The sequence below is a fragment of the Mus caroli genome, unplaced genomic scaffold, assembly GCF_978045245.1.
Source record: "Mus caroli unplaced genomic scaffold, Mus_caroli_1 scaffold_18, whole genome shotgun sequence".
Classification (NCBI taxonomy): Eukaryota; Metazoa; Chordata; class Mammalia; order Rodentia; family Muridae; genus Mus; species Mus caroli.
Window position 1 is genome coordinate 49,778,992 of NW_028227273.1, and position 23,581 is coordinate 49,802,572.

General features: G+C 39.7%; 1 protein-coding gene across 3 annotated transcripts in view; it reads right to left on the bottom strand.

The window, feature by feature from the left end:
• The window catches only part of Supt3h (SPT3 homolog, SAGA and STAGA complex component), a 332,054-nt gene that overhangs the window by 99,557 nt on the left and 208,916 nt on the right, over nucleotides 1-23,581 (bottom strand). For all 3 annotated transcript variants that reach the window (XM_021186140.3, XM_021186139.3, XM_085832580.1), the window contains 3 exons: nucleotides 21,850-21,936; nucleotides 19,262-19,352; nucleotides 9,892-10,031 (listed from right to left, as the gene is read on the bottom strand). In XM_021186140.3, coding sequence (XP_021041799.1) covers nucleotides 9,892-10,031; nucleotides 19,262-19,352; nucleotides 21,850-21,936 — 318 coding nt within the window. The remainder of the gene's footprint in view (nucleotides 1-9,891; nucleotides 10,032-19,261; nucleotides 19,353-21,849; nucleotides 21,937-23,581) is intronic.

The following is a 23,581-nucleotide window of genomic DNA, read 5'->3' on the forward strand; positions in this document are numbered from 1 at the left end:
AAGGACTTGAACTGCTTGTGGTGTGTTATCTAGCCTCCAGATAAAACAGCGAAAACACATGGCTCTGTACAACACATGGCCTCTGAACAACAAGAGGACAACCAACACAGAAAAAAATAGCATTTTGGGTTTTTTAAATTCCTTTTCTTTTCCAGTGCTGCTAAAGTGATTTCCTTGGTGCTTTCGAGTCCAAGGCCCAGCACCTCTCTCTCCATCTTTAGGATGCAGAGAAGCCACAGATCCTTCCAACATGAGAAATCAGCCTGAGGAATTAAGAACTTTTCTAAACAGTGAATCAAATAATGTATCGCATGGAGGTAGAAGACTTAACTAAAGTTTTATGTGGTCTGCAGCCTCTAACATGAGCCCCTGCCTCTGCTTACCATTCAGAGGTAATGCCTCTCAACATTCTCTGCATCATAAGAAAGACAATGGCATCTTTTACATATGTAAGGAATAGTGTATTATCTAATGGTAGCACAACTGACACATACCTTTTAATTAGCACATGATAGCTGCTATCTGAACACTGTCAGAACACTGAATATAAACTCTTTAATTGCTTAAATATTATGGCCAAGTTCTTTTCTCAGGAGGAAATCCAACCTCTCAAATAACCTTAAAAGCAATCAGCAGGAAGTGCCAAATTTTATTTAATAAAATTACCTCAAATACCAGAAGTGTTCTGTTTCTAAATGAAATACGCTTAGTAATGGTAGACTTCTACCTACTTCATAAAGAGCTATTCAGTTTAGGTGACCTCAAACTATACCTAGTATATGCAGGCACAGGAAAGGTCATGATTAATTAAGACAATTTCAGGGCTAGAGAGATGGTTCAGTTAGTAAAGTGCCCAATAAGCAAGCATGAGGACCCAAGTTCAGATCCCCACATTCACAGAACATCAGTCCTCTTCCTCAGGAATACATGGCTGCAATCCCACTGCTGGGGGATTACAAGAAATTAAGAGTGAGACCTGGTCAACTACATGAAGCTTATTGACCAGATGGTCTAGATAATGAACTTCAGGTTCCGTGAGAGATCCTATCTCAAAAACACAAGATGGAGAGCAACTAAGGAAGGAGACAAAGGATGTCAATTTCTGCTCTTCACATGCACATTGACACACACACACAGACACACACACACACACAGACACACACACACACACACACACACACAAGTGGTTGGTTTTTCAGAGGACACATGTTCTGTTCCCAGAAACTACTTGGTAGCTCACAACCATCTATGTACTCTAGCATCAGGGAAGCATCTCTTCTAGGCTCCTCATACAGCTTCATACATGTGTCACATACACATACATGCATGTGCATGAATAAATATAAACTTTAAAAATGCTGACTATTAATTTTTAAAAATGTGTGAACTCTTGGGCCAGATTTACAGTTCCTCCTGGGGAGCAGCCCTTATATTCAATCATAGATCCAGTAGTCACCCACACCATATTCATGCCAGTACTGTATGAGACAGACAGAGAGAGAGAGAGAGAGAGAGAGAGAGAGAGAAAGAGAGAGAGAAAGAGAGAGAGAGAGAGAGAGAGAGAGAGAGAGAGAGAGAGAGAGAGAGAGAGAGGATTTTGTCATTCTTTGACAAGGACTAGCATTAGGCAAAATTCTGATAAAGACCTTATGTTCAGTTATTGAAAGGAACACTGGTGACCTGGTAGAGTTTTCATACAATATTCTTTCAATGTGAAAACAACTTCTTAGCTATTCTGCATTCTGATTTCTGTTTTCTCCATACTCAAGAGCAGGTCAGTGAGCTCATTACAAATCATCCCTGCCTTTTACTCTTTGGGGTACAGAGTACTGTAAGAAATAGAAGTTCTCTCTTCAAGGTAGATATTGGAAAGTAAGAGCTCATAACTTTTTAATAGAAAAAGGTGAAACACTAAAATTGTTAATATGCACATCTTAGTTACTGAAAATTTAAACATAAGAGTTAAACACACATATCAGCACATATATTTAAATGTAGCAATGATCTTATTATGAGATTTTCATAATTGCATATAATGTGTTTTGATCCTATTGAGTCCTATTGCTTTTTTGCCCTTTCTCATGCCCACTGATACCCCTTTTTCTTCCCAGCCTCCCCCTTTTCCCTTTCTGTTTCACGGCTCCAGTAAGTGTATGAATATACAAAGTTCAGAATTTCTACAATATGATAAAGCACTGCCCCTGGTAACTAATCGTAAGGGCTATATTAGTAACGGTAACAATGTGGAGGCAATATGGCTTTTAATCATAATTCATTCTCATGGTCTGTTAGTGCAGTACATGAGGCAGATAAATGAAATAAATACTCTTCATTGCCAACTATTCAGAGTAGGTTCCTGGGCAAAAATAACCACAGTCAGCGTGTTGCTCCATCTGAAAAATAGAATCTGCTAATTAAAGCTGGAATTGGTGCCTGACATTGCCAACAGACATATTTGGGCCAGTGCAAGTCAACATCTAAGTGGTGCTGGTAGGTAAATCGATGAGACCTTTAGCTAAGCAAACAGTACTAAGACTCCAACAGAAAGTTAGCCAAACAATGACAGCCTTTCACAACTGCAGAGTAGGCAGAGATGGTGAGAAGAGCCCTAAGAACAAACTCACAGAGCCACATCCTTTTATAAACCTGTGTTATTCAGAAAGGACAGGCTTTCTACACTTGGAAACCATTTTTAAAAACTGAACAAACAGATAACAGTATCTGCATAGCCCACTGTTGTGGCTTAGTGTGACAAATCCTCATAGTCTTATGTGTCTGAACATATAGTCTTCAAATGGGAATGCTGTTTAGGGAAACTGTGGCATTGTTAGAAGGTGGGGTCTATGTGAAGTAACTGGACCACAGTAGGATAGGTTTCCAGGATATAGTCGGGCTCTACTTCCAAGCAAACTCTGCATGTCTGGGCCCACCAGCATATTATTAAGCTATCTTGTTCTCACAGTCATGGACAGAAGCTGGTCCGGCCATCATGTCTTCTGTGATGTAACTGGGATCCCAAGGAAATCCTTCTCATTGGGCATTCTATTGCAGAGATGACAAAAATAATAACCTAGCTAAAAGCACAGCTATGTTATTTGTGAACGCTTCAATGTTCAGATGTGTGCATGCTCACAGGGAGCTCATTTAGCAAGTTAACTAGTCAGACACTAGACTGGAATTCATTACACACTGAAATATCTGAACAGATGCTACCAGATGAGTGCACGTGTGATGGATGACATGTTGTGCAACTGTATGTGAGCCCTGGCAGAGCATGTGAGAGAGGAGGGTGAAGAAGGTGGGAGACGAAGATAGAAAGGTTGCTTGAGCAGGTTTTTAATGTGGTGCTTAGTTAGTAGCATGCTAAAAGGCTCTCCTGTAGAAAAGGGAGAATGGCAAAATGCAGTGGCTGACAGGCTATCGCCTACTTTTAAATCAATGCCATGAAAAGTTTCAGACATATCCATTAACACAACAGAACACCCTAGTCACTAACACGTTTCTAGTGGAACCCAAAGTGATTAATTTTAAGTGAGGATGTGATGGTTTGGAAATAAGCTAATGTGTACTCTCAGGTTGCTCTGTGTGATTTACCAGGAAGTAACAGTAAGGACGGGATTGAATGTTGGTCCTCAGCACAGAGGCAAAGGAAGGGGTGGTCTGTACTGACTAAGCAATGATCTGCTAATTCCACTACACAAACCGAGGAGGCACTGAGGAGAGAGAAATCTTGCCACAAAGTAGACTTACTTCATATTTAGAAATACTAACTCAGAGATTAAACCAGTGAAGATAAATAAAAGCCAGACTATATAACAACAATCTGCCCACCTACTGTGGGGAATGTAGGTCAAGGAGAAAGAATAGGGGAAATATAATCCACAAAATATTCAAGGCAAAAATATGCTGGTTATTACAGCAACCACAATCTGAGAACTATAAACACTAAATGTAAATTAGTGGTAAATCCTGTGGCGTTCTTAAATTCAATGATATTTTAAAACTCTTCTCTGCCAAGGTGTTTTATAAACAAGTTGGTGGACTGATCTCTAAGAGAAGCATTTCATTAAAAAAAAACCAACAAATTAAAATTACTTGACACAGAAAATATTGGTTCTAAAAATTGTAATTGAACAGTGTAATCGGTTATGTGCTTAGCAAACACTGATGCAGAAGTCAGCCCAGCAGCCAGCAAGGCCTGTGATGCATGTGTGCCCTGCATGATAAGATGCAGGGCACACATGCATCACACATAGTGGCGGCAGGGGGGGGGCTCTCACATTCATCTGTACCCTGACACATGACTGTGTCTCTCCTGTGATGTGGGGAAGGAAGGAACAGCCTGCCCCTGTATGTTACCAAGTCCAACTTTTAGAAAGTATTGTTTCACCAAGATGAAGGGCCCTTGCTACTGTCACATGCCTTCTGACTTAGTTAGGAAACAGAAGTTGCACACGTTCAGTCTCAAGGCTGCTGTCTGTCATTTTGCTCCCTGGAGGACTTAGGAAAGAGGCAGGAAGGTAAATTTCATTATATGTGTATGTGTTTATTCATGTGCTACACTGCATATGTGGAGGGCAGAGGACAACTTAGAGAGTCCACTGTTGCCTGGGTAAGGCAGCAGGCACGTTTACCTGTCTAGCCATGAGACTGGCTAGACATATTCATTTTGACAGATAGAGCACTGATAACACAATTTAATAGTCACTCCTCTTGCTATTTCTATCTCTTCCAAATTGAAATCATAGCATCTTTACAGAAAACTTTAATAGTGCCTATTTCTTTTTGATAAATTCACATCATATATCAACATTAAGAAAAAATCCCTTGTAGTCTCAAAAGAGAAGGGCCTAAGTTTTGTTACTATGTTATAACTGTATTTGAAGACAGCAATTTCTCCCCTTCAATATGCCCATTGGACCTGTTGACATCTTGGAAATTTTCAGAAAGCTTGTTTGGAAACCAAAAGCCTAAAAGATCCTTCTATATTACATTGACATTTAATTAGATTTAATTCTATGCTTTAAAGTTTTTATTTTATAGCAAATTATACAGTAATCCTTGGAATTCTTTGTTAAAATGCAACTACAAAGTCAATAGACACCTGGAATATTTTATTCCAGATAATGACCTGTCCTGGCACCTGTGTCACACACTTAGGACTTAAGGGGTAAGGAAATGTTAACATATTTGGTAGGGCAAACTGAACTCTGTCTTCTGCTTTCCTTTAATAAAACCTTTATAGTTTTATATTCTTTTTATCATGTAAGACAAATTCAATGTTATCTTATCAAGTTCTTAAAATCTTCTAGTGGTGTTCTTACCAAGACCACAGGAAATTGCATTAACCTGCTGAATCATATGAAGTGGGTGGGACAGTTACAAGGCTGAGCGTTCACATCCAGGAGCACAGGATGCTGTTCTTCCTGCTTCGCACATCTGGGACCCTTTCCATCTCTCTTTGTGCTTCTTGCTGACATTAAGTCTATTGCATATAACATTTTCTTGCAGCACTTGCAGACTGTCTTTGTACTCACTGCTATGCTCTGACAGTCACTAGGAGGAGGTACTATTGCTTTAAATCACTATCTACCTTCTTAGTTTTGATGCTTTTAATTTGAATATCAAGGCTTACCTAAACAGAGAGTTGGCATTCCCTATAAATCACAGTAGTTTAAGTCCTGACTCTAGTGAGGGTTTCCTTTATTGGTTAGTGCTCTCTGAACTCTGGCAAATGGAAGTGGCATGAGTAGGGATTCTGGTATTGAATGGAAAGTTAGTATGCTCACATCCATATGAATGTCAGATAAACTTAGATATTTATTAAAACCTTCATCCAAATCAGTTGGTTATGTCTGCATATCTGCTGCCTTTCCTCTGCACTGCCGTTCCATCTGAAGGCACTGGAGTGGATAATGGGCATTTTCTACCTACTGCATCTTCATTATTAGAGGCACCTTTTACTAACATTCTTCAATTGCTGCATTTTGAAGCTTTTCTCCTTTAACCCTCTTTCCCACAATGCTAGCAACTGAATATGTCTCATGTACCTCAGATAGTTCTTTAAAACAGCAAATATATTTCTAGTCCTATGAATATAACAAATGGATATAAACATAACACACACACACACACACACACACACACACACACACACACACATATATATATATATATATATAAACAGGCATGCATACATAAGCACAGCTAGGATTGGAGTCTCTATCTCTCTGACATTCTAAAGGCTGAAACCCAGGCCTTGACATATGCAAGGCAAATTGTTGACCTTGGAGTCACAACCCTCGACTATTTTCATTGCCAAACCCAAATCCATTGCCATTGTAATCATGCTTGTGGTGTTTTTTTTTTTTTTTTTATAAAATTGTTTTAATTGGGGGTTTAATTGTCTTTGTAAATGCTTATCTTACCCACACCAATCTTTTGTCTTGTATGCTAGATTTTAATAGAGGTGTTTACAGACTCTTAGTGCTATAGGAAATTTATTTTCCTTTATAATCAAAGCAAACCATGCTGGGGACTAGTAGAAAGAATACACTTTACAAACAGAGACAGAAAGAAAGCCTCTGGGCTCCCTCTGCCTCCTTAGTGAGGTTTCCACTTGTCCTGCCTCTAGGAACTACGGCCTCAGGAAGCTCCTGGAAACCTCTGAGGCTTGGTTGGAGGAGGCAGCTGATTTCTCGAATTATTCAGCCTTCAGGAGACACCACTTCCTGAAAAACCTATGGGCAGTTCATTTCTCCTCAAGTAAATGAGGTGGCCACCTGAGATCTCATTCAATTTCAAGCTTATTTAAAGACCTTTAAACAGGCTTATATTTTATGTATACCACCCTGCTTTCTAAGTATGTCCTATTGGAATAAAGCAGAAATATAAACAGTCACTAGGGACAGTCTGCACCCCAGCCCAGCCATAGGGTGCTCACTCTGGCGAGCTCTATTCACGACTCTCCTGTGTACCCTTACCTATTTGTAGATTACACTGGAGGCAGCTCTGATCTGAGTTTTTAATCTCTCATGTCACAGAATAACCGACTAGACCAATGACAAACTTGAGCTTCTCAGAATCCTCCCCATGTAGAGCCCTCCCTGTCAGATGGTCTCTTGCTAAGAGAAACTAAATCTATCTCTAGCTTTTAGCAATGCCTCCCTGACTTCTGGTTTACTTAGCCACACCTACCTAACTTGAATGAAAAAGAATCAATACAGAAATCATTATCAACACTAAAACACATCTGCTTTACTTAGAAGTGGCTATCTGGAAAGGGCACTACTACTATATATGGACATATGCTTGGTATTTCCCCCCTCTGTGCTTCATGTCTCTAATATACTAAAACTAATAAGAGGAATCTCTCTCTCTCTCTCTCTCTCTCTGACAGAACATCACAGATCACATCTATAGTGATCTGTCTCTGCTACACAGATAGCCAAATGTTGGGAATATGGTTCAGGAGAGTAAACAGGTTGAGATGGTTAACTATGATGAAGGTTTACTGTCAAGGTAAAATTAATTTAAAAATTCAGTCAGTTTTCTTGTTTCTGGCCCCATTATACTTAATGGCAATGATAGATTACAAGGAAACTAAGAGTCACACACACACACATTATCAGCTCAAAACCATAGCAAAGAACATGCTTACACATGTCCTTTTAAGAATATACTTTATACCCACCCACATGTTTTCAGAAGCAGTGAGGGTCCCAAGTGAGTCTTTATGCTTGTAAAAGTTTGTTCTTTATCATTTATTTATATGAGAACAGCTAAGAGGGAGGGAGGGAGGGAGGGAGGGAGGGAGGGAGGGAGGGAGGGAGGGAAGAGGAGGAGCAGGAGGAGGAGGAGGAGGAGGAGGAGGAGGAGGAGGAGAGAGGGAGAGAGAGAGAGAGAGAGAGAGAGAGAGAGAGAGAGAGAGAGAGAGAGAGAGAGCAAGCGAGCTAGCTCACATGGGCGAGAGGGGAGGGGAGGCAAGAAAGCCTGTCCTAGTGCAACTCCATTGGTGGGTCTACACCATTTCCTCCATTGTAGGAGAGAAGGTAGGGCACAATTTCTGCAAGCATAAGTGATGCTTAGAGGAAAATTCAATCACGGAATGATGCTGAGCCTGATTATTCGACTGCACTTTAAAAGGCAGAGATTGCAGTCTGTAAGTCCAAAGTGGTTTCATATGGACTGCCACAGCTGCGGTTTACTCTTGAAACTCTAACCTGTCAAATTAGAAGCAGGCAAGGCCTCTGCTCTTAATGGTTCCCCTTTCTACTTGTACTGTCTGCAGTTATGTCTACAAGTCTATCATTTTTTATTCATTTCAACTATGCCATTTGATTGAGTAAAATATGGAAACTACTTGTCATCCTGGCAGAAGAAGATTCTAGGATGCTGTGGGCTTAAAGAAACCATCAACTTCGGGTTTGCTGTACAGATAAGGCTGACTTGTGCTCTACATGTCCTTGACAAGTTTGCTGATATTTCATTATCCTCATTAACACTATATAGTGTATAATACAACAGCGGACAGTGGTTCAGATGTGTGAGCCTGGGGCTGTCCCTGCTCTGGAGACTTAACTGACTTTACTGTTCCAACATTCTTCCAGCTCTCCTCTGTTATTTAGAGTCTGGTGTTTCAGCACCTTGATTCTCTTCCTCAACTGTGGGTTGAATTGTTTAGCAGAGATCTGCCTCAGTGAAACTGAAAAGTCAGGTGCTCAGATTTTACCTATAATGCTGTCGAGCCCTCCCTTACGGGCTCCCTCCACACACATCTCATGATATGAAATAGTAAAGACTAAGCACACTTTTCTCCCCAAGCAACACCATAAGTGAAACCATGCCCTACAAAATCGTATCCTGTTGAGGACATAAGGACATCAGAAATATATGCTTATCATCTGCTTTAGACAACTTAGCATATTTTTGGCCCATGGCGAAGTTGAAGTAAAACCATTTGTAGTTGCCTCAAAGCAAGATGACCACACTTTCCTAAGGTAATTGATACCTAAGAGACTACTGCCTTCAGATCACAGTTCAGGATCTAGGCATGCTAATTCTTTAAAGAATGTTGTTAACATTTACAATGCATAGATGTCAACTGGGCTTCTTCCAAAATTTAATGTGAAATAATTACCCAGTTTAGCATGCATAGAGACCACAGTGCAGTAGGCATTTAGAAACTCCCTTAGAATTCTGGAATTACCTCTTGCCCAATTTAACGAGAGGGGAAACTGAGATTCCTTTTTGAATGTAAAAGTAGAATGGTTGCAGTAAAAACTAAGAATACTGCCATGTATGTTGGAAGGTGCTCAGGTGAAGTCAATCATTACTTTCATTTTTTCCTAGAGTATATTGAAAGAAACAGTTATGTAAAGTATAGATCGCTAAAGTAAACACAAGACATACAATTTTTATATTCATTGTGAGAACATGTATAGGGAATGCAAATATGTCACTTGTGTTCTGTGACAGTGATATAAAGCATATAGCTTCCCTGGACAGCACCTTAGCCAGAGAGGCTAACCGCAGACTGCCAACAGCAATCTGAAGCCAGCTCTTCACTCTGTGTGCGGAGACAAAAGCGCTAAGAATTACCTTTGCCCCAGAGGCAACTGGGTAATTTGGAACAAAAAAAAAAAGTTAAGTAAATATTTAATCTAAAGTGGTCTGAACGGAATAAAGTGCATCAGCAAATGTCAGATCCAGAGTAAGGAATGCCTGTCATTTCCAAAGAAGAAAACATGGAATGAAAATGTAAAGTCAAGTGTGGAGGCAAAACTTCTTCCCTTCCCAGGGCTTGCTCCTGAGCTTGCTGCAGACAAAGGCACTGCCATGGGCACTTAACCTGCTACAAAACACAAGAACAAAACACAAGAATGTGCATACCTCCATTCTCTCCTGTTTGACATCATCAAGCTCGTTGTCTTCAAACATTGCCAGCAGCTCTCCTGTCTGGTCGATAGAGTTGATCAAGTCCTGAGCGATCTTCTGTCTTTTGTTTGTACCGCTGCTGCCACTCAGTTTTTCTTCATGAGGATTAGGAAGGAGACAAAGCACAACTGCATTGAGCAGGGTTCGTCAGCACAAACCAGCACTGCAAACACTGCATGTGACATTCACTCAGAGCCATCTTTACAGAGAGAACTCCTCTACAGAAAGCAGTCACCAATATCACAAAACAAAAAAATAGAATCAAATCACTTATTATTACCATAATAAGTGTGAAAGGGCTGACTGAATCCCTGAGGAAAGGAAGAGGGGCTCTCAGGTTTGGCTATAATACCGCTCCACAGTACTTACAAGAGAAATAAAACACAAGCAGGAAAAAGAGGGGGCACTGGGTAAATGTGAGCAAAGAAGGCAGATCTGACAGCTCCTAGTGTTGGAAAACAAAGTCCTTGACCAAAGCTGCTATACAAGACAGCCTGGAATATTATCTGATCAAAGAGGAAGACTAAGAGGGATATTCTTCTACAGACTAGAGAAACAAACAAACAAACAAACACCCAAATGCTACAGATGGAAACTTATTAAGAAATGAAATCAATAAAAGACACTGGAATGCATTTCTTTCAAACTTTGGCAATTTATGGTAAGGCCATTAAAGTTAAAAGTACAAGGGCTTCAGCACCTATGTCAGCACGCACAGAATGAGGGTCTAACCTCCTAAGTCCTTTTCTTCTGAAATAAAAATTTTAATAAACACATATGATCACAGTAAGGGCTGGGGATGTAGTTGAGTGATAGTGTGTTTGTGGTTCATGTGCAAGACTCTGGGGGCAAAATCCCCAACAACAAGTGTGCGTGTGCATGTGGGGGAACAAAAATACACACACCAAAAATATGATATGTACTGCTTTCTCCTTTGCTGTCCTTCCCCCCCCTTTCTTCTCTCTATGTTATCCACCAATCCTCGACTTAAGATACAACTCACAATGCTTCTCCTGTATGTAATCACTATACATTTCTCTGTGTTCACATATTTACAATAAATTCCTTTATATGTGTATTTTATTCATTTTCCTTTAAAATTCTTTATGAAGAAAGATTCTTTTATCCTCTCTTCTGCCCACGTTTCCTCACTGAGGACAGAGAAAGACCTGATTCTTCTGGAAGTCCTGCATAATCATCTATGTCTTATAGTATCTACTAACATGGTTTTTAGTCCCTCCTCTGTCGATGGGCAGACATGTTGTGTCAGTGTTTGCACTGGGGAAATGCTGTAAGTGGCAATCATTCATAGATGTGCTCTGTCCTCAAGAGTATGCATTTCCAAGAGTGGAAATGGTACAGGCGCTTCAAGTTTCATCAAATAAATTCTGAGCCTGTCCAGCCACCTATGTGGCAGAGGGTGGCCTTGTTGGACATCAGTGGGAGGAGCAGCCCCTGACCTGAGGGGGTTTGATGCCCCAGTGTAGGGGAATGCCAGGGCAGGAAGGTGGGAATGGGTGGGTAGGTGGGGGAGTACCTCATAGAGGCAGGGGTGGGGGGTGGGATAGGGGGTTTCTAGAGGGGAGACCCGGAAAGGGGATAACATTTGAAATGTAAGTAAAGAAAATATCCAATAAAGAATCTTTTGAAAAAAAGAAAAAAAGAAATTCTGAGCCTGTTTTCTCCACATTTGTCCTCTGAAGTCCAGGGAAAAGTCAATGAATCTAAAGTGAATATTGTACAGTTAACCCATAGCCAACAGGGAACTGCAGCATCTTCTCCCGTCTGCCAGCTCCCTTGGAAGCCCTTCTCTTTACCATTCATGTTTATCTAACAAGGACTCTTCCTATTACCCCCCTGCTGTCTGCCTGTCCACTGCAGAGCACCTTTTGCCATAATCTAAAAATGTTACATTATAAGTTACTTTACCTTCTGTCTGACTCCTCTCTACCTCCACAGAGTGGAAACTGTCAATTTTCAAGTCTTCTTTTCAGATTTAGTTTCCTTCCTTTTGTTTTTCATACTTACACACCCAGAATTTGTTTTATATACAGTAAATTCTGTATGTTTCACATTTAGTGTCTTTTTTTTTTTTTTTGGTTGTTCGAGACAGGGTTTCTCTGTATAGCCCTGGCTGTCCTGGAACTCACTTTGTAGACCAGGCTGGCCTCGAACTCAGAAATTTGCCTGCCTCTGCTTCCCGAGTGCTGGGATTAAAGGCGTGCGGCACCACCGCCCGGCTTCACACTTAGTGTCTTTAATAAAATACATGTACATTACCACTAATACCTACATTCTCCTGCCACTTTGGACTGTGTCATACCATGAACCTCCATGTCTCCGACTTTGTACTTTGAGTCAGTCACTGATATAGGGCTGAAATATATATTTATTCGGTGATTTCATCCTTTCTCAAGCTACATATGGACATTTCTTGCTCCAAGAGAAGCTATGATATCTCTGTATGATTCATTCCAAGAAAACATTATTGGAATTATATCCAAAGGACCACAAATTCAGTCATTTTGGTTGAACTGATGTATTTAATATGTTTCAATTCCGTTGTCCTTTCTTATTGTATTTACTCCTAATTTAATCCACTCCTGTAGTCAATGTTAATAAAATGTTCCCTATTTTAATTCCAAGGACTGTTTTTCTTGAGCCCTGCAGGTGACTATGCGAAGGACTGTGATGCTTATCCCAGTTTTTGGATGTTTGTGTTGGTCCCACATATTTAGTCATATACTTCCTAGGTAGTTAAGGTGGGATTATTACTCATTTAAAATTAAAGGTTAGTGACATGGGCCCTGTAAGCTATCCATCCACTGTTATTTCAGGTGTAAAAGTGAACTGTCTAACCAATTCCACTTTTTTTTTTAAGTATTCTGTGGACACAGTGAACAGAACAAACGCTACCATTGACCTTCCACTCTAAGGAAGTACAATCTACGTACACATACTCTGATAGTTTGCTAGTTTATTATTTAGCTGTTACAGGTGTATTATACCAAACTAGTGGTTCTCAATCTAGCTAGTGCTGTGACCCTTTAATAGAATTCCTCATGTGGTAGTGACTCCAAACCATAAAATCATTTTGTTGGTACTTCATAACTGTAATTTTGCCACTGTTATGAATTATAGTATAACTATTTGAAATGAGGATATTGCATATGTGACCCCTTTGAAAGGGTCATTTGCCTCTGCAAAGGGGTTGTGACCCACAGGTTGAGAACAGTAACAAACAGTATATAATCTTTATTCTTTTAGGTGTTTTAATACAGAATTCTATGAGTAATGCTATATTATCTTGATTTCTTCACATTTACATACACATCCATCAAATACTTACCGGGCACTAGACTTTGTGACCTTCCCATTTATCTTTTTGTTGACATTTGTGATCTTTATTCCTTTTGTTTTTTAAAATAAATTAAGCCATCCATGTTGATAAACGTACCATTTCTTCTCTTTGTCCATTTGAAATTGTAATGTTCTTTTCTAGTCTATCATTGCTTTTCCGCTTTCTGTTTCCATTACTTCAAGTCCTGCATTTCTTTCCTCTTGGGGGTATGAACTGCATGTGTACATGATGTACTAGCCCACGTGTCCAGGGTGACCACCTGGATCTATGTTCACATGTCAAAGGCATCAACTGTCCTCCTCCACTGCTCTCACTGCATTCCTCGAAAGCATGGCTTTACTCTTTCCTCTTAAGATAAAAGCATAAGGGCTGGGGATGTGGCTGTGTGGGTAAGGTGCTCGCCATGGAAGCCTGATGGCCTGAGCTTGGATCCCCGGAACCTAAATCGAAGCAGGAGGCAGTGTGTGAGCATCTCAAGTCACAGTGCTCAGTACAGCTCTACCAGGGGACAGGAGGTTGAGGCAGGGGAGTCTCCAGAAATATGCAGACCAGCTAGTCTGAAGCATGTTCCAGTGAATAAGCTGGAAACAGGGAAAGGACTTTTCCTCCAGGTTGTCTCTGACCTCCACACATGTGCCATGACAGGTAGGTGCCTGTATTCACACATGTATACACACCCCACCCACACAAAAGAGAAAACTGTGACAATATGTATTAATATATTTGTTTTAGTTGTGTTGAAATAAGACCCTGGCAGGGTAACATGAGCTCTACAGCAGAGCTACACCCCTGAGCAAACCATAACTCAGGAAGTTACTGCAAGGGATCATAAAGGAGTTATTAAATGCTACAGTTAGTGGTTAATATGGACTAATGAGCAGGATATCAGTGAGACTTAGGGAGTGAGAAAAAACTAAAATATTTTTCATTAGAATAATGATGGTTATACCAAATAAAGATGACTCAAGCATTATATGATGATCTGCTGCTTACTATAAATATGTTAATAAAGCTTTAGAATAAAAATATGCTTATAATAAAATAATTATAGAAAACTTTTTCATAATTATGTGCCTGCTAATTTATATGATGGTTTTTTCCTTAAGGAAGATAGGAGTAAAATTTAAGTCCATCTTTGCCTAAATTGTGTAGCTTTAAACAAGGGATTGCTAAGAAATTAATATATCATCATTTCAGGGTAGATTCTGGACATAGATCTTAATATAGCAGCTAATTCTTTTGACAAAAGATACAAGCTGAAGCCAGAATCCAATAAACTTAATGCTGAAGAATTCTAGAAGTAAATTTCATAGAAAATAATAAATTTGTTTAAACATTATGAGGTGTGTGTGTGTGTGTGTGTGTGTGAGAGAGAGAGAGAGAGAGAGAGAGAGAGAGAGAGAGAGAGAGAGAGAGAGAGAGTGTTTCCTTCTGGTTTTAGTTTGATAGTCTGTCTAGGAACATAGTAACTTTTGCAGATGACAATGTCATACAGAAACCTTAAGAGGTTTGACAGAGTATTTTAGATGAGTCCCTAGTGCAACCCTCTGTTTCCAGCTCCAGGCACACAGTACTCTCTGTTCTCCCTCTCTTGCTACCTGTCAATCTGAGACCTGTGGTCTCTGTGGTGGGCTTCTTCTACTTTATCCACGTATGAGCATGACAGTAGTCAGTTCTACTTTATTGCCCTAAATACTTCTTGCATAAATACAAAATACAAAAATACAAAAAGGCATTTATGTCTTTGTGTGTTGGCAGATATTGGGATGACTCTAGCTTTCTGTTATGTAGTGTGAACATCCTTCTTCATTTGGCTTTACTGGGTGTTAAATGGCTGGTTCACTCTGTCTGTTAATCTTTTTGAGAAACTTCCAGGATGTTTTCTGAAGTGTCTGTACCATTTTATCTTCCTCCTAGCAACATAAGCTAGATATCTCCACACGCTCAGCACCATGTGCCTTCACCTGTCTAATCCCAGACACCCTGGTAGTAGGAGCGGCCTGTGATTGCGGTTCTGATTAGCATTTGTGCTATGGCCCAGGCTAGTGGTCATCTTTTCTTGCATCTCGTAGCTAGTGTTTTAGTTCTGCAGCAAGGTTATCGTTTATTCATTTTAAACCTGCATTATTGTCTTGATTATGGAATTGAAGAGTTCTTTAAATGTTTAGGTTACAAATTCCTTGGTAAAGACATGTATGTAAGATTTTTGAGTTCTGTTTTTTCTTGCTGCACATTCTTTGAAGCACAAAGGCTTTAAACTTGATTAATGCTAACTGAATAGCATCTTCGTTTGCTGCTGTGCTTCTGGTGTCCTGTGCTCACACTACTGTCCTTACACAGGCTGCCAACACTTATTCCTGCTTTCTTTTAAAAACTTTCTCTTCTAAAGGCCAGAGAGATGGCTCGGTAGGTTAAAATGCCTGCCATCACACCTGATGACCTAAGTTCAACCCCAGGACCCACAGAGTGGAGGGAAAGAATCTATTCCTGCAAACTATCTTCTGTCTTCTACTCACACACTTCCCATGGAATACACCCCTTACATGCATACAGAAAACAAGAAAATAAAGATATAGTAAAAACGGAAAAAAGACTTGAATTTTGTGCTGTTATAGTGAGCTCTTAATAATCTGTACTTAGGGATTTTTTTTTTTCTTTTGTCTGTTTTGGAAAGGGGCATACTGAAGTATGTAGGGATCAAATTGTTTCTTTTCTATGTAGCTTTCTAGCTGTCACAATGTCTCTAGTTGAAGGAGCAGTTCATTTCAGATGGAATAGCTCTGCATACCTATCAAGCATTACTGAGCCTCTCTTCGAGCCTCACTTGTGCACTCAGTCCTGATCACCCACTGACTAGCATGGAGCTGTCCTTCTGTCCACCATATCTTGTGTGTATTATGGTGATTTATAGCAGTTTTATTCTGATGGTTCTGACTCTTCTTGGTCATGTATAATAAAAAATGGATCTTTTTTGCGTTGGCATCTGTCATCTCCACATGAATGACAGAATCAGTCTGTTCATTTCAATAAAAAGCTCATGTGAGCTCCAGGTGAGGCTGGCTATCGCCTTAACAGTGCCAAGTGTTCTAGCTATGAATGCTGGGTGCTTTTCTATTCCTCAGTCTCCTCCCCTCCCACATCCCCTGGACAGCAACTAATAGTTTCTGTGTAGAAATCTTGTAAGTCAGTGGTAAAATTTATTGCAAAATTGTTTCTTTTCTGTTGTTGTTATACACGGCTTCCTCCGATGACTTTGGGTTGTTTCTCTTGAGTATAAGGGAAGTCTACCTACTTGTTTTGTTTACATATTTATCTTACATTCTGAGAACTCACAAATGTGTCCACTAACTACAACAGTTTTAGTGAATTAAGATAATTTGAGGCTACAGAGAGGATTTGAAATACACACATAAGCTATATGCCGTCCTTCCTAAGTGAAATACATACATGTGATCCTTTCTAATCTAATGCTTTCACTTGTTCTCCTGTCTAAACACCATGCTAAAATCTTTCATCCAATACTGCACAGAAGAGGAACAGGTGCATATTCTCATTGTCATCTTGATTCTGGGGAAGGAAGACTCCAACCTATTCCTAAGTCTGCTTCCTTCTGGGTTTTCTTGGTCAGTGTAAGCTGCTATAAATACACTGCAGACTGGGGGCCTTAAACAACAATTATTTACTTCTCCAAGTTCTTCAGGCCAGGGCGCCCTGAGTCAAGGCGGAGCTGAGATCTAGTAAAGTCCTCTTTGAATAGAAGGATGTGAGGTTTGGTGTCTCTTTTTACAAGTACACTGATCACATCTATGAAGATTCTCCTTCTCTGACCTAACAACTTCCCAAAGGTTCACAGATACCCTGTCTGATGGCTCTCATAATTATCTTTGTCTATATTACAGCATGTAACAGTATGGATAATTTTGAATGTATCCTAATGGAGTTTGTTAGTTTGTTAAGGTACATGGATAAGTATTTACAATTTTCTTAAATCTGGTAAGTTTTCATTCACTATTTATTTGAATACTCTTTCTAATCCCCTCCCTCTTTTCCTCCCCCTCCTTCTCTTCTGATACATTACCCTGATGTATTAGTGTAGTGTACACACCTTCTGATACATTACACTGATGTATAAGTGTAGTGTACACACCTTCTGATGCATTACACTGATGTATAAGTGTAGTATACACACCTTCTGATACATTACCCTGATGTATTAGTGTAGTGTACACACCTTCTGATGCATTACACTGATGTATTAGTGTAGTGTACACACCTTCTGATACATTACACTGATGTATAGGTGAAGTGTACCCTCATTCTCTTCTGAGTTATTAAAATGCTGATACACTTAATGGTGCACTACACTTCTCTAAAGCACTGTGTATGTTCATATTTTTCATCATTCTTTAGATTAAATAATCTTTAATTTCATTGGGTCTTCTGCCAATTCAAAGTTTCTGTTGTGATAGCTTTCATCTTCCTTGTTGTTCTTGAGTAATTAATGTGTGTGTGTGTGTGTGTGTGTGTACACATATGCATGCCATAGCATTTTTGTTAGAGGATAACTGCTACAAGTGTGCTCTCTTTTTCCATGTGGGTTCCAGCATTTGAACTTGGGTTATCAGGCTTGGTGGTACTGCCTTCTGAGCATATGTACATTTAAACTCCATTATGATGATTAAAAAAATTAATCTGTTTCTTGATACTGTACATTTTGTGAGACATGATTTTCATACTTACCTGTATGAAATCTTCTCTGAATACAATTTCCTTTATTTATTTGAACATGGTACAATAGTTATTTTGAAGTTTTTGCCTGCTAAATCCAACATCTGAATTCTAGTAGGCAATTTCTGTTGTCTACTTTTCTTGTCTTTTTTTATAGTCATATCTACCTGTGTCTTTATATGTCTAGAATTTTGTTGTTGTTGAAAATGGACATTTTAAATGATATGCCACAGTAACTCAGGCAAACACTTCTTCCTTGTGGTGGGCTTGTCTTGCTTGCTTCTTTGTTCAGTACATTGGCTTGACTGGGCCCATGGATCTCTTTAGAGTGAGCCGCTGATGTCTCTCACGCCTCCACTGTGCAGACTTATACACTCGTTCTCTTCTACTTCCAGCTTTTCATTGCCTTTGGCTTTTACTTTTCAAGATTCCCAGCAAGCTTCTAGCTGGTCTGACTTTCAGTACCAAGCATGGCTATGAATTTCCAATACCAGCAAGCTACTGTTTTGTTCTTAAAGCTTTAGTTTTATTATTTGAAGTTATATGCAGGTTTGCATGTGTCTGTGTGTGGGAATGTGCACGTGAGCACAGGTGGCCTCGGATGGAGGCCAGAGGCACTGGATTTCCTGGATTGGGAGTTATGAATGCTAGGACCCAAACTCAGGTCCTCTGCAACAGCAGGAAGTGCTCCTAGTCCCAGAGCTACTGCTTTTCATAACATTCTTGGCAATAAAATGCTCGACATTTTAGTGTACTATTGTTGACCCCTTTGCTTTGCTGTGGCCTCAAGAGGGCTGTTCTTAGCTATTTCTCTGTCTCCTCTGTTAAACATCAAGCTAGCCACTCTTTTGCTTATTGCTATACAATGGATCGCCCAGCCTTCAGTTTGTTGCCAGGATTGCTACTTCTTTTTAAATAAGGTCCTAGGTATGAACTTCCACATGTTCTGCTCCAAATCACTTCCTCAAGGGGTCTGCAGAGTTCTCAGTTCTTCAGGTCTGCCTCTCTCTGTGCTGAACCTTGGACTGTACTAGACCTGGCAGAAAGCAGTGCACACTATGGAAAGATGGAGCTGAGAGTCTTGAGCTCTATAAGGTTCCAGAAGAGAAAATGACAAGGTTAACTTGCCAGCAAGGAAGTACTTGTGCCAGAGTGTAGGGACAATACACAGGAAGACCTCCTGACGGGCCTCGGGTGCTGGTGCTCCATCTTCAGGTGAGCAACCTGTCTACTTACCTTCCAGGAGGTCATCCTCGTCAATGCCTTTGATGATCTTTGACTTGTAGTCTCGGATAAACATGTACTTTAGAAGTCTTCTAAGTTTTTTCTATTGAAATATAAAGTAAGAGGTTTATCACACATTTTTCTTTACTGATAAAGAATTGCTTTAAGAATTAAATGCAATGGACTAGTGCCTGACGATCTGGAGAAACACAACTGTTATGAGCTTGAAGTATAAGTGGAAAATGTAGCCCTGTAGAAACAGCTAAAATGTGTGTATAAATGTGTTTTTATAGGAGTCTATCCAGGCCTGCCAGAATCAAAATAACACTGTTTTGTATATTTTAAAAAACATCTTAAATTCCTTTTGATGATTTCAATAAATACCATATTGCCTTTGGTGAGCCAAGTGTACTTATGCTTTGGAATTCTGTATATGTTTGGAGGCAAAAATTATGTAAAATAGACTTATAAACATCTAGATTGGGAGTTTTCAACAATTCATTTTTATGTTTAATTTTTGAGACAAAACTTTGCTGTGTAGCCCAGGGTGAACTTGAACTTGTGATCCTGTTGCTTCTGCCTACCCAGTACTAAAATAGTGGGCGTGCACTATCACACCTGGCCTGAGAATCTTTTCATAGGATAGTTATATTAAGTATCTATAAGCTGAGAAATCTGTCTTCAGGCAACTCAAAGCCTGGGGATGACAGCCAGGGGTGACGATGGCCTTCCAGGATTTAGAAGAGGATGATAGTAGCACTCAACTTAAAGCGACTAATAAAGCCATGTAACTTATTCTGTGCTAACCCTAAAATCTATTAGCTCTGGTTCACAACCTGCAGGCCTTGGATTGCTAAGAGTGGTGAAAACACTTCTACAAAGTTTTTTTTTTTACATGAATACCACTCAATATTTTCAATATTCCCTGAGTCGAAACAAATCTGACCAGCTCTTTTCATCCAGGGATGGGGTGGGGGTCGGTGGTGTAAACTCAGCCTTCTGACTAAAGCTCTTCTTCCTGAATGGAGGTAGAGTAACCTCTGAGTCTAATTCTGTCACATGCAAGTGAAGGGAAGTCCCCACCTCACATGCCTGTTGTCTGATCCAGAAGAGACCAGGGAGGCTGCTTCCTAGGGTAAGGAAAGCCCAGCATGTGGTAGAATCCCCTAGACTACAGACTCCAAATGCTAAAGACAGTCACAGGGCACACTGCTGGGTGACAGCATTTCTCTTCTTTTTCTTTTCCCTTTGCTTTCACTCCTCCTGTTATTTTAGTTTTATTCTGTTTAGTATTTGTTTTATACAAGCTACTTTACAATCTTTTTGGAATACTTTAAAATATAAATAAAATTATTTGAGAAAGATGAGAAAGCTAACAACTATTTTGTTACAAATATGTTGTTGGTTAGTCAAAATATTCTGGTAAGAGTCCTGGATACTAGAAACGCACCACCAAATGGCACATATTCCTGAAGTTTCTATAGGGTTTAAATGGCTGGCCTCTCTACAAGGGGAAGGAACACCAATATGGACTGTGTGTACATCTCTGTCTTCTCTATGACAAGATGAACTGGGAGAGCTAAGCAGCCTGCTGTTGCCCAGCTGCCCCCATTAAGGAACCTTGCCAAAGGCCCTGTTTTTTCACAGCAGTCTTCAGGACTCCCTAGGCACAGCACCCTGCAGGTCCTGATGGCTGCTTCCCCTTAAGGATCTCCAAGCACAAAACAAATCAACAATTCCTTTGCTGTCTCCATAAAGTGCTCTTTCCCAGCCATGCCCAGAGCCACCATAGAAACCATGCACCCCGCCGGGTTCCTGGCCTTTTGTGTATACTGCAAAAGGCCTCAGGAGCCTCACCTTTGATATAACCCTTCCTACACCAACTCTCCCCTTCTGTTATCCAAACTATAACATTTGCTACATCTTAAATGCTTCAAGCATATCACATAGATTTCCCCAAGTAGACTGCAAGCTTCTTGGTATTGATTCATTTCTTTTCATTTACATATTCTTTACATTAATAGTTGGTTGATTAAAACAGGTAAAGTGGCATAGAATTTATTCAACTACCTACTCATGGAAATTATGAAAAAATAAACATATAAAAACCAATCAGCGTTAATGTTTTAATAGCCAGTATTCGGAGTTTTTATTAAAAAAAAATAGAGATAGTAGTTTTTAAATTACTTGCATTAATTTGCTTATTTTTATAAGTCAGTGAAGAGAATAAACTTTTCATTTCAAGTTAAAAATGATTATGTGAAAGTCTAAATTCTACTAGTATTTAGGTACCAACTGAGAGGAGAGTGAATATGTTACTCGAGTATTTATAAGAAGGGTGCAAAGCTGGTGCCCAGGGAAATGAGAGGGAAATGGCAGTGTCTAACAAGGACGGGGAAGGGAAAGTAACTCAGTGCAGTTTCCCATGTTCATGGGAAAAACAAACAACTCTTGAGTGACTTCACTTTGCTGTGTAAATCATGAAGGCTAACCATTGCTTCAGTGGTTAGGATTCTCATTTGACAGCTCTAACCTTTCCTTTTGCAAGATCAATTAAGCATCAGGTCTCACATTAATGCAATGAAATTGTTTCATAGTACCTTATCTTTTCTCATCAAGAACAGAAGATCTTCAGCAGAGATCACTCTTGCTCCCCGAAGCTGAGAGACTTCTGCAGCTTGCTGTAACTACAACAAAGGAAATGCAGGAAATTGCCTCAGTAATATAAATTATATATAGTACAATCACAGTGTCTCAAGAGAGGTAATCCTCCTACAATAAAGATCTGGGGCTAACCCAGCAATCATGTTCCTGCTTCTTAAAGCAAAGCTCCCTGTGTTTTAAGATATCCAAAAATGCAATTAAATTAGCTTATTCGCCCACCTGTAATAGATACAATAAACAGAACTCCTTGATCTCTTTCATGCAAAAGAGAAGTCATATGCGGCTTCCAGAAATACATTAATACACCTGAAAATAATTTTATGAAATTTTATCCTTCCTACCCATGTGTGCAATGGTTTCGCTCAGTATCACTAGTTGAATAAGTATATTATTAATCTGAGCTCCCATGCTGGTATGATGTGAAATAGGCCCATTCAGTACTTTAAAGATCAACAAAAACAGAAGCTGTTTCTAATATCCAAAGGAAAAAAAAATACTTTCGCTTTGGCAAGTCTTCAGTGGCTAAAGGATTCAGTCCATAAATCATAATACTGGACGGCATTAATTTCTTTCCACACTAATTACATGAACACAAAAGTGAACTGTATCTGGGATGCACAAGGCAAAACACACCCCCTGAAAAGCTAGATCCCCTGAAATGTCCATCTGGGCCTTCAGAGCTGCAAAGCCGAGAGTTTTCAGGAATTCAGAAGCCCTAGAAACATAATCTTACTTGAAAATGACCTGGAAAATAAAAGAATGTGAAAAACGATAGTTCTAGTTTTTGGCAAAGGCAGACTCAGTTTCTTATTTTGATTAGTTGGAGGAACATAAAATAGGTCCATCTGAAAAAAATCAAGATGCTGGAGCACATGTGAGAAAAATGTGCCTGTGAGTTCTTCCAAATGTGATCAAACTGTGCTGATTGCACAGAACCAAGTCTCCCATCTTAAGTATTATAAACACATTTACATGAGAGAGAGATCGAGCAAGAGAGCGATCCACCAGCATGGGCCTTTCTTCGGAGTAAAACAATACAGGCTCTCGAGTGCTCTGTATTGTAAAGTCACACTGCCATCTTCATTATTTGAAATTAAATGGTGCATTTGTGCTGAAGGACCTCTGCATGAATGTTTAAACCATTCTGCTAACTAAATAAGCTTCAAACCGTCTCTGAATGAGCAGACTATAGAAAGGACTCTCAACTCCTCCTGTGCTGGCTTTCCCACTGGATTTCCTGGATACTGGTAGTTGGTATATAAACAGAATCCTATCTAAATATAGAAATTTAACTGTGAGCCATTTAAGAAGAAACCTTAGGAGGGGGTTGAAAAGATGATCTATCTTGCTCCAAAGAAACCTAGCAGTTTTCACCATGAACATACTTTCCCTTGAAAATGGTTAGAATGTCAGGAAAATGTTTATACATCAATTTTTCAAATAAAAATCTTTCTATCACAGTCTCAGAAACACTCAGTCAGGGTGGAGAACACAAGCCACATCTCCACATCTCTGGACACATACAGAGAACAGAGAACTAGGAGACAGCTTATAAAGACGTTCGATGATTTTTAGATGAAGAAGTAGTGTCTACACAAAAACCACTATAGATATCAGGAATATTCATGCCAACAAAGGACCAGGTGAAGTATGTGCCTCTAACAGACT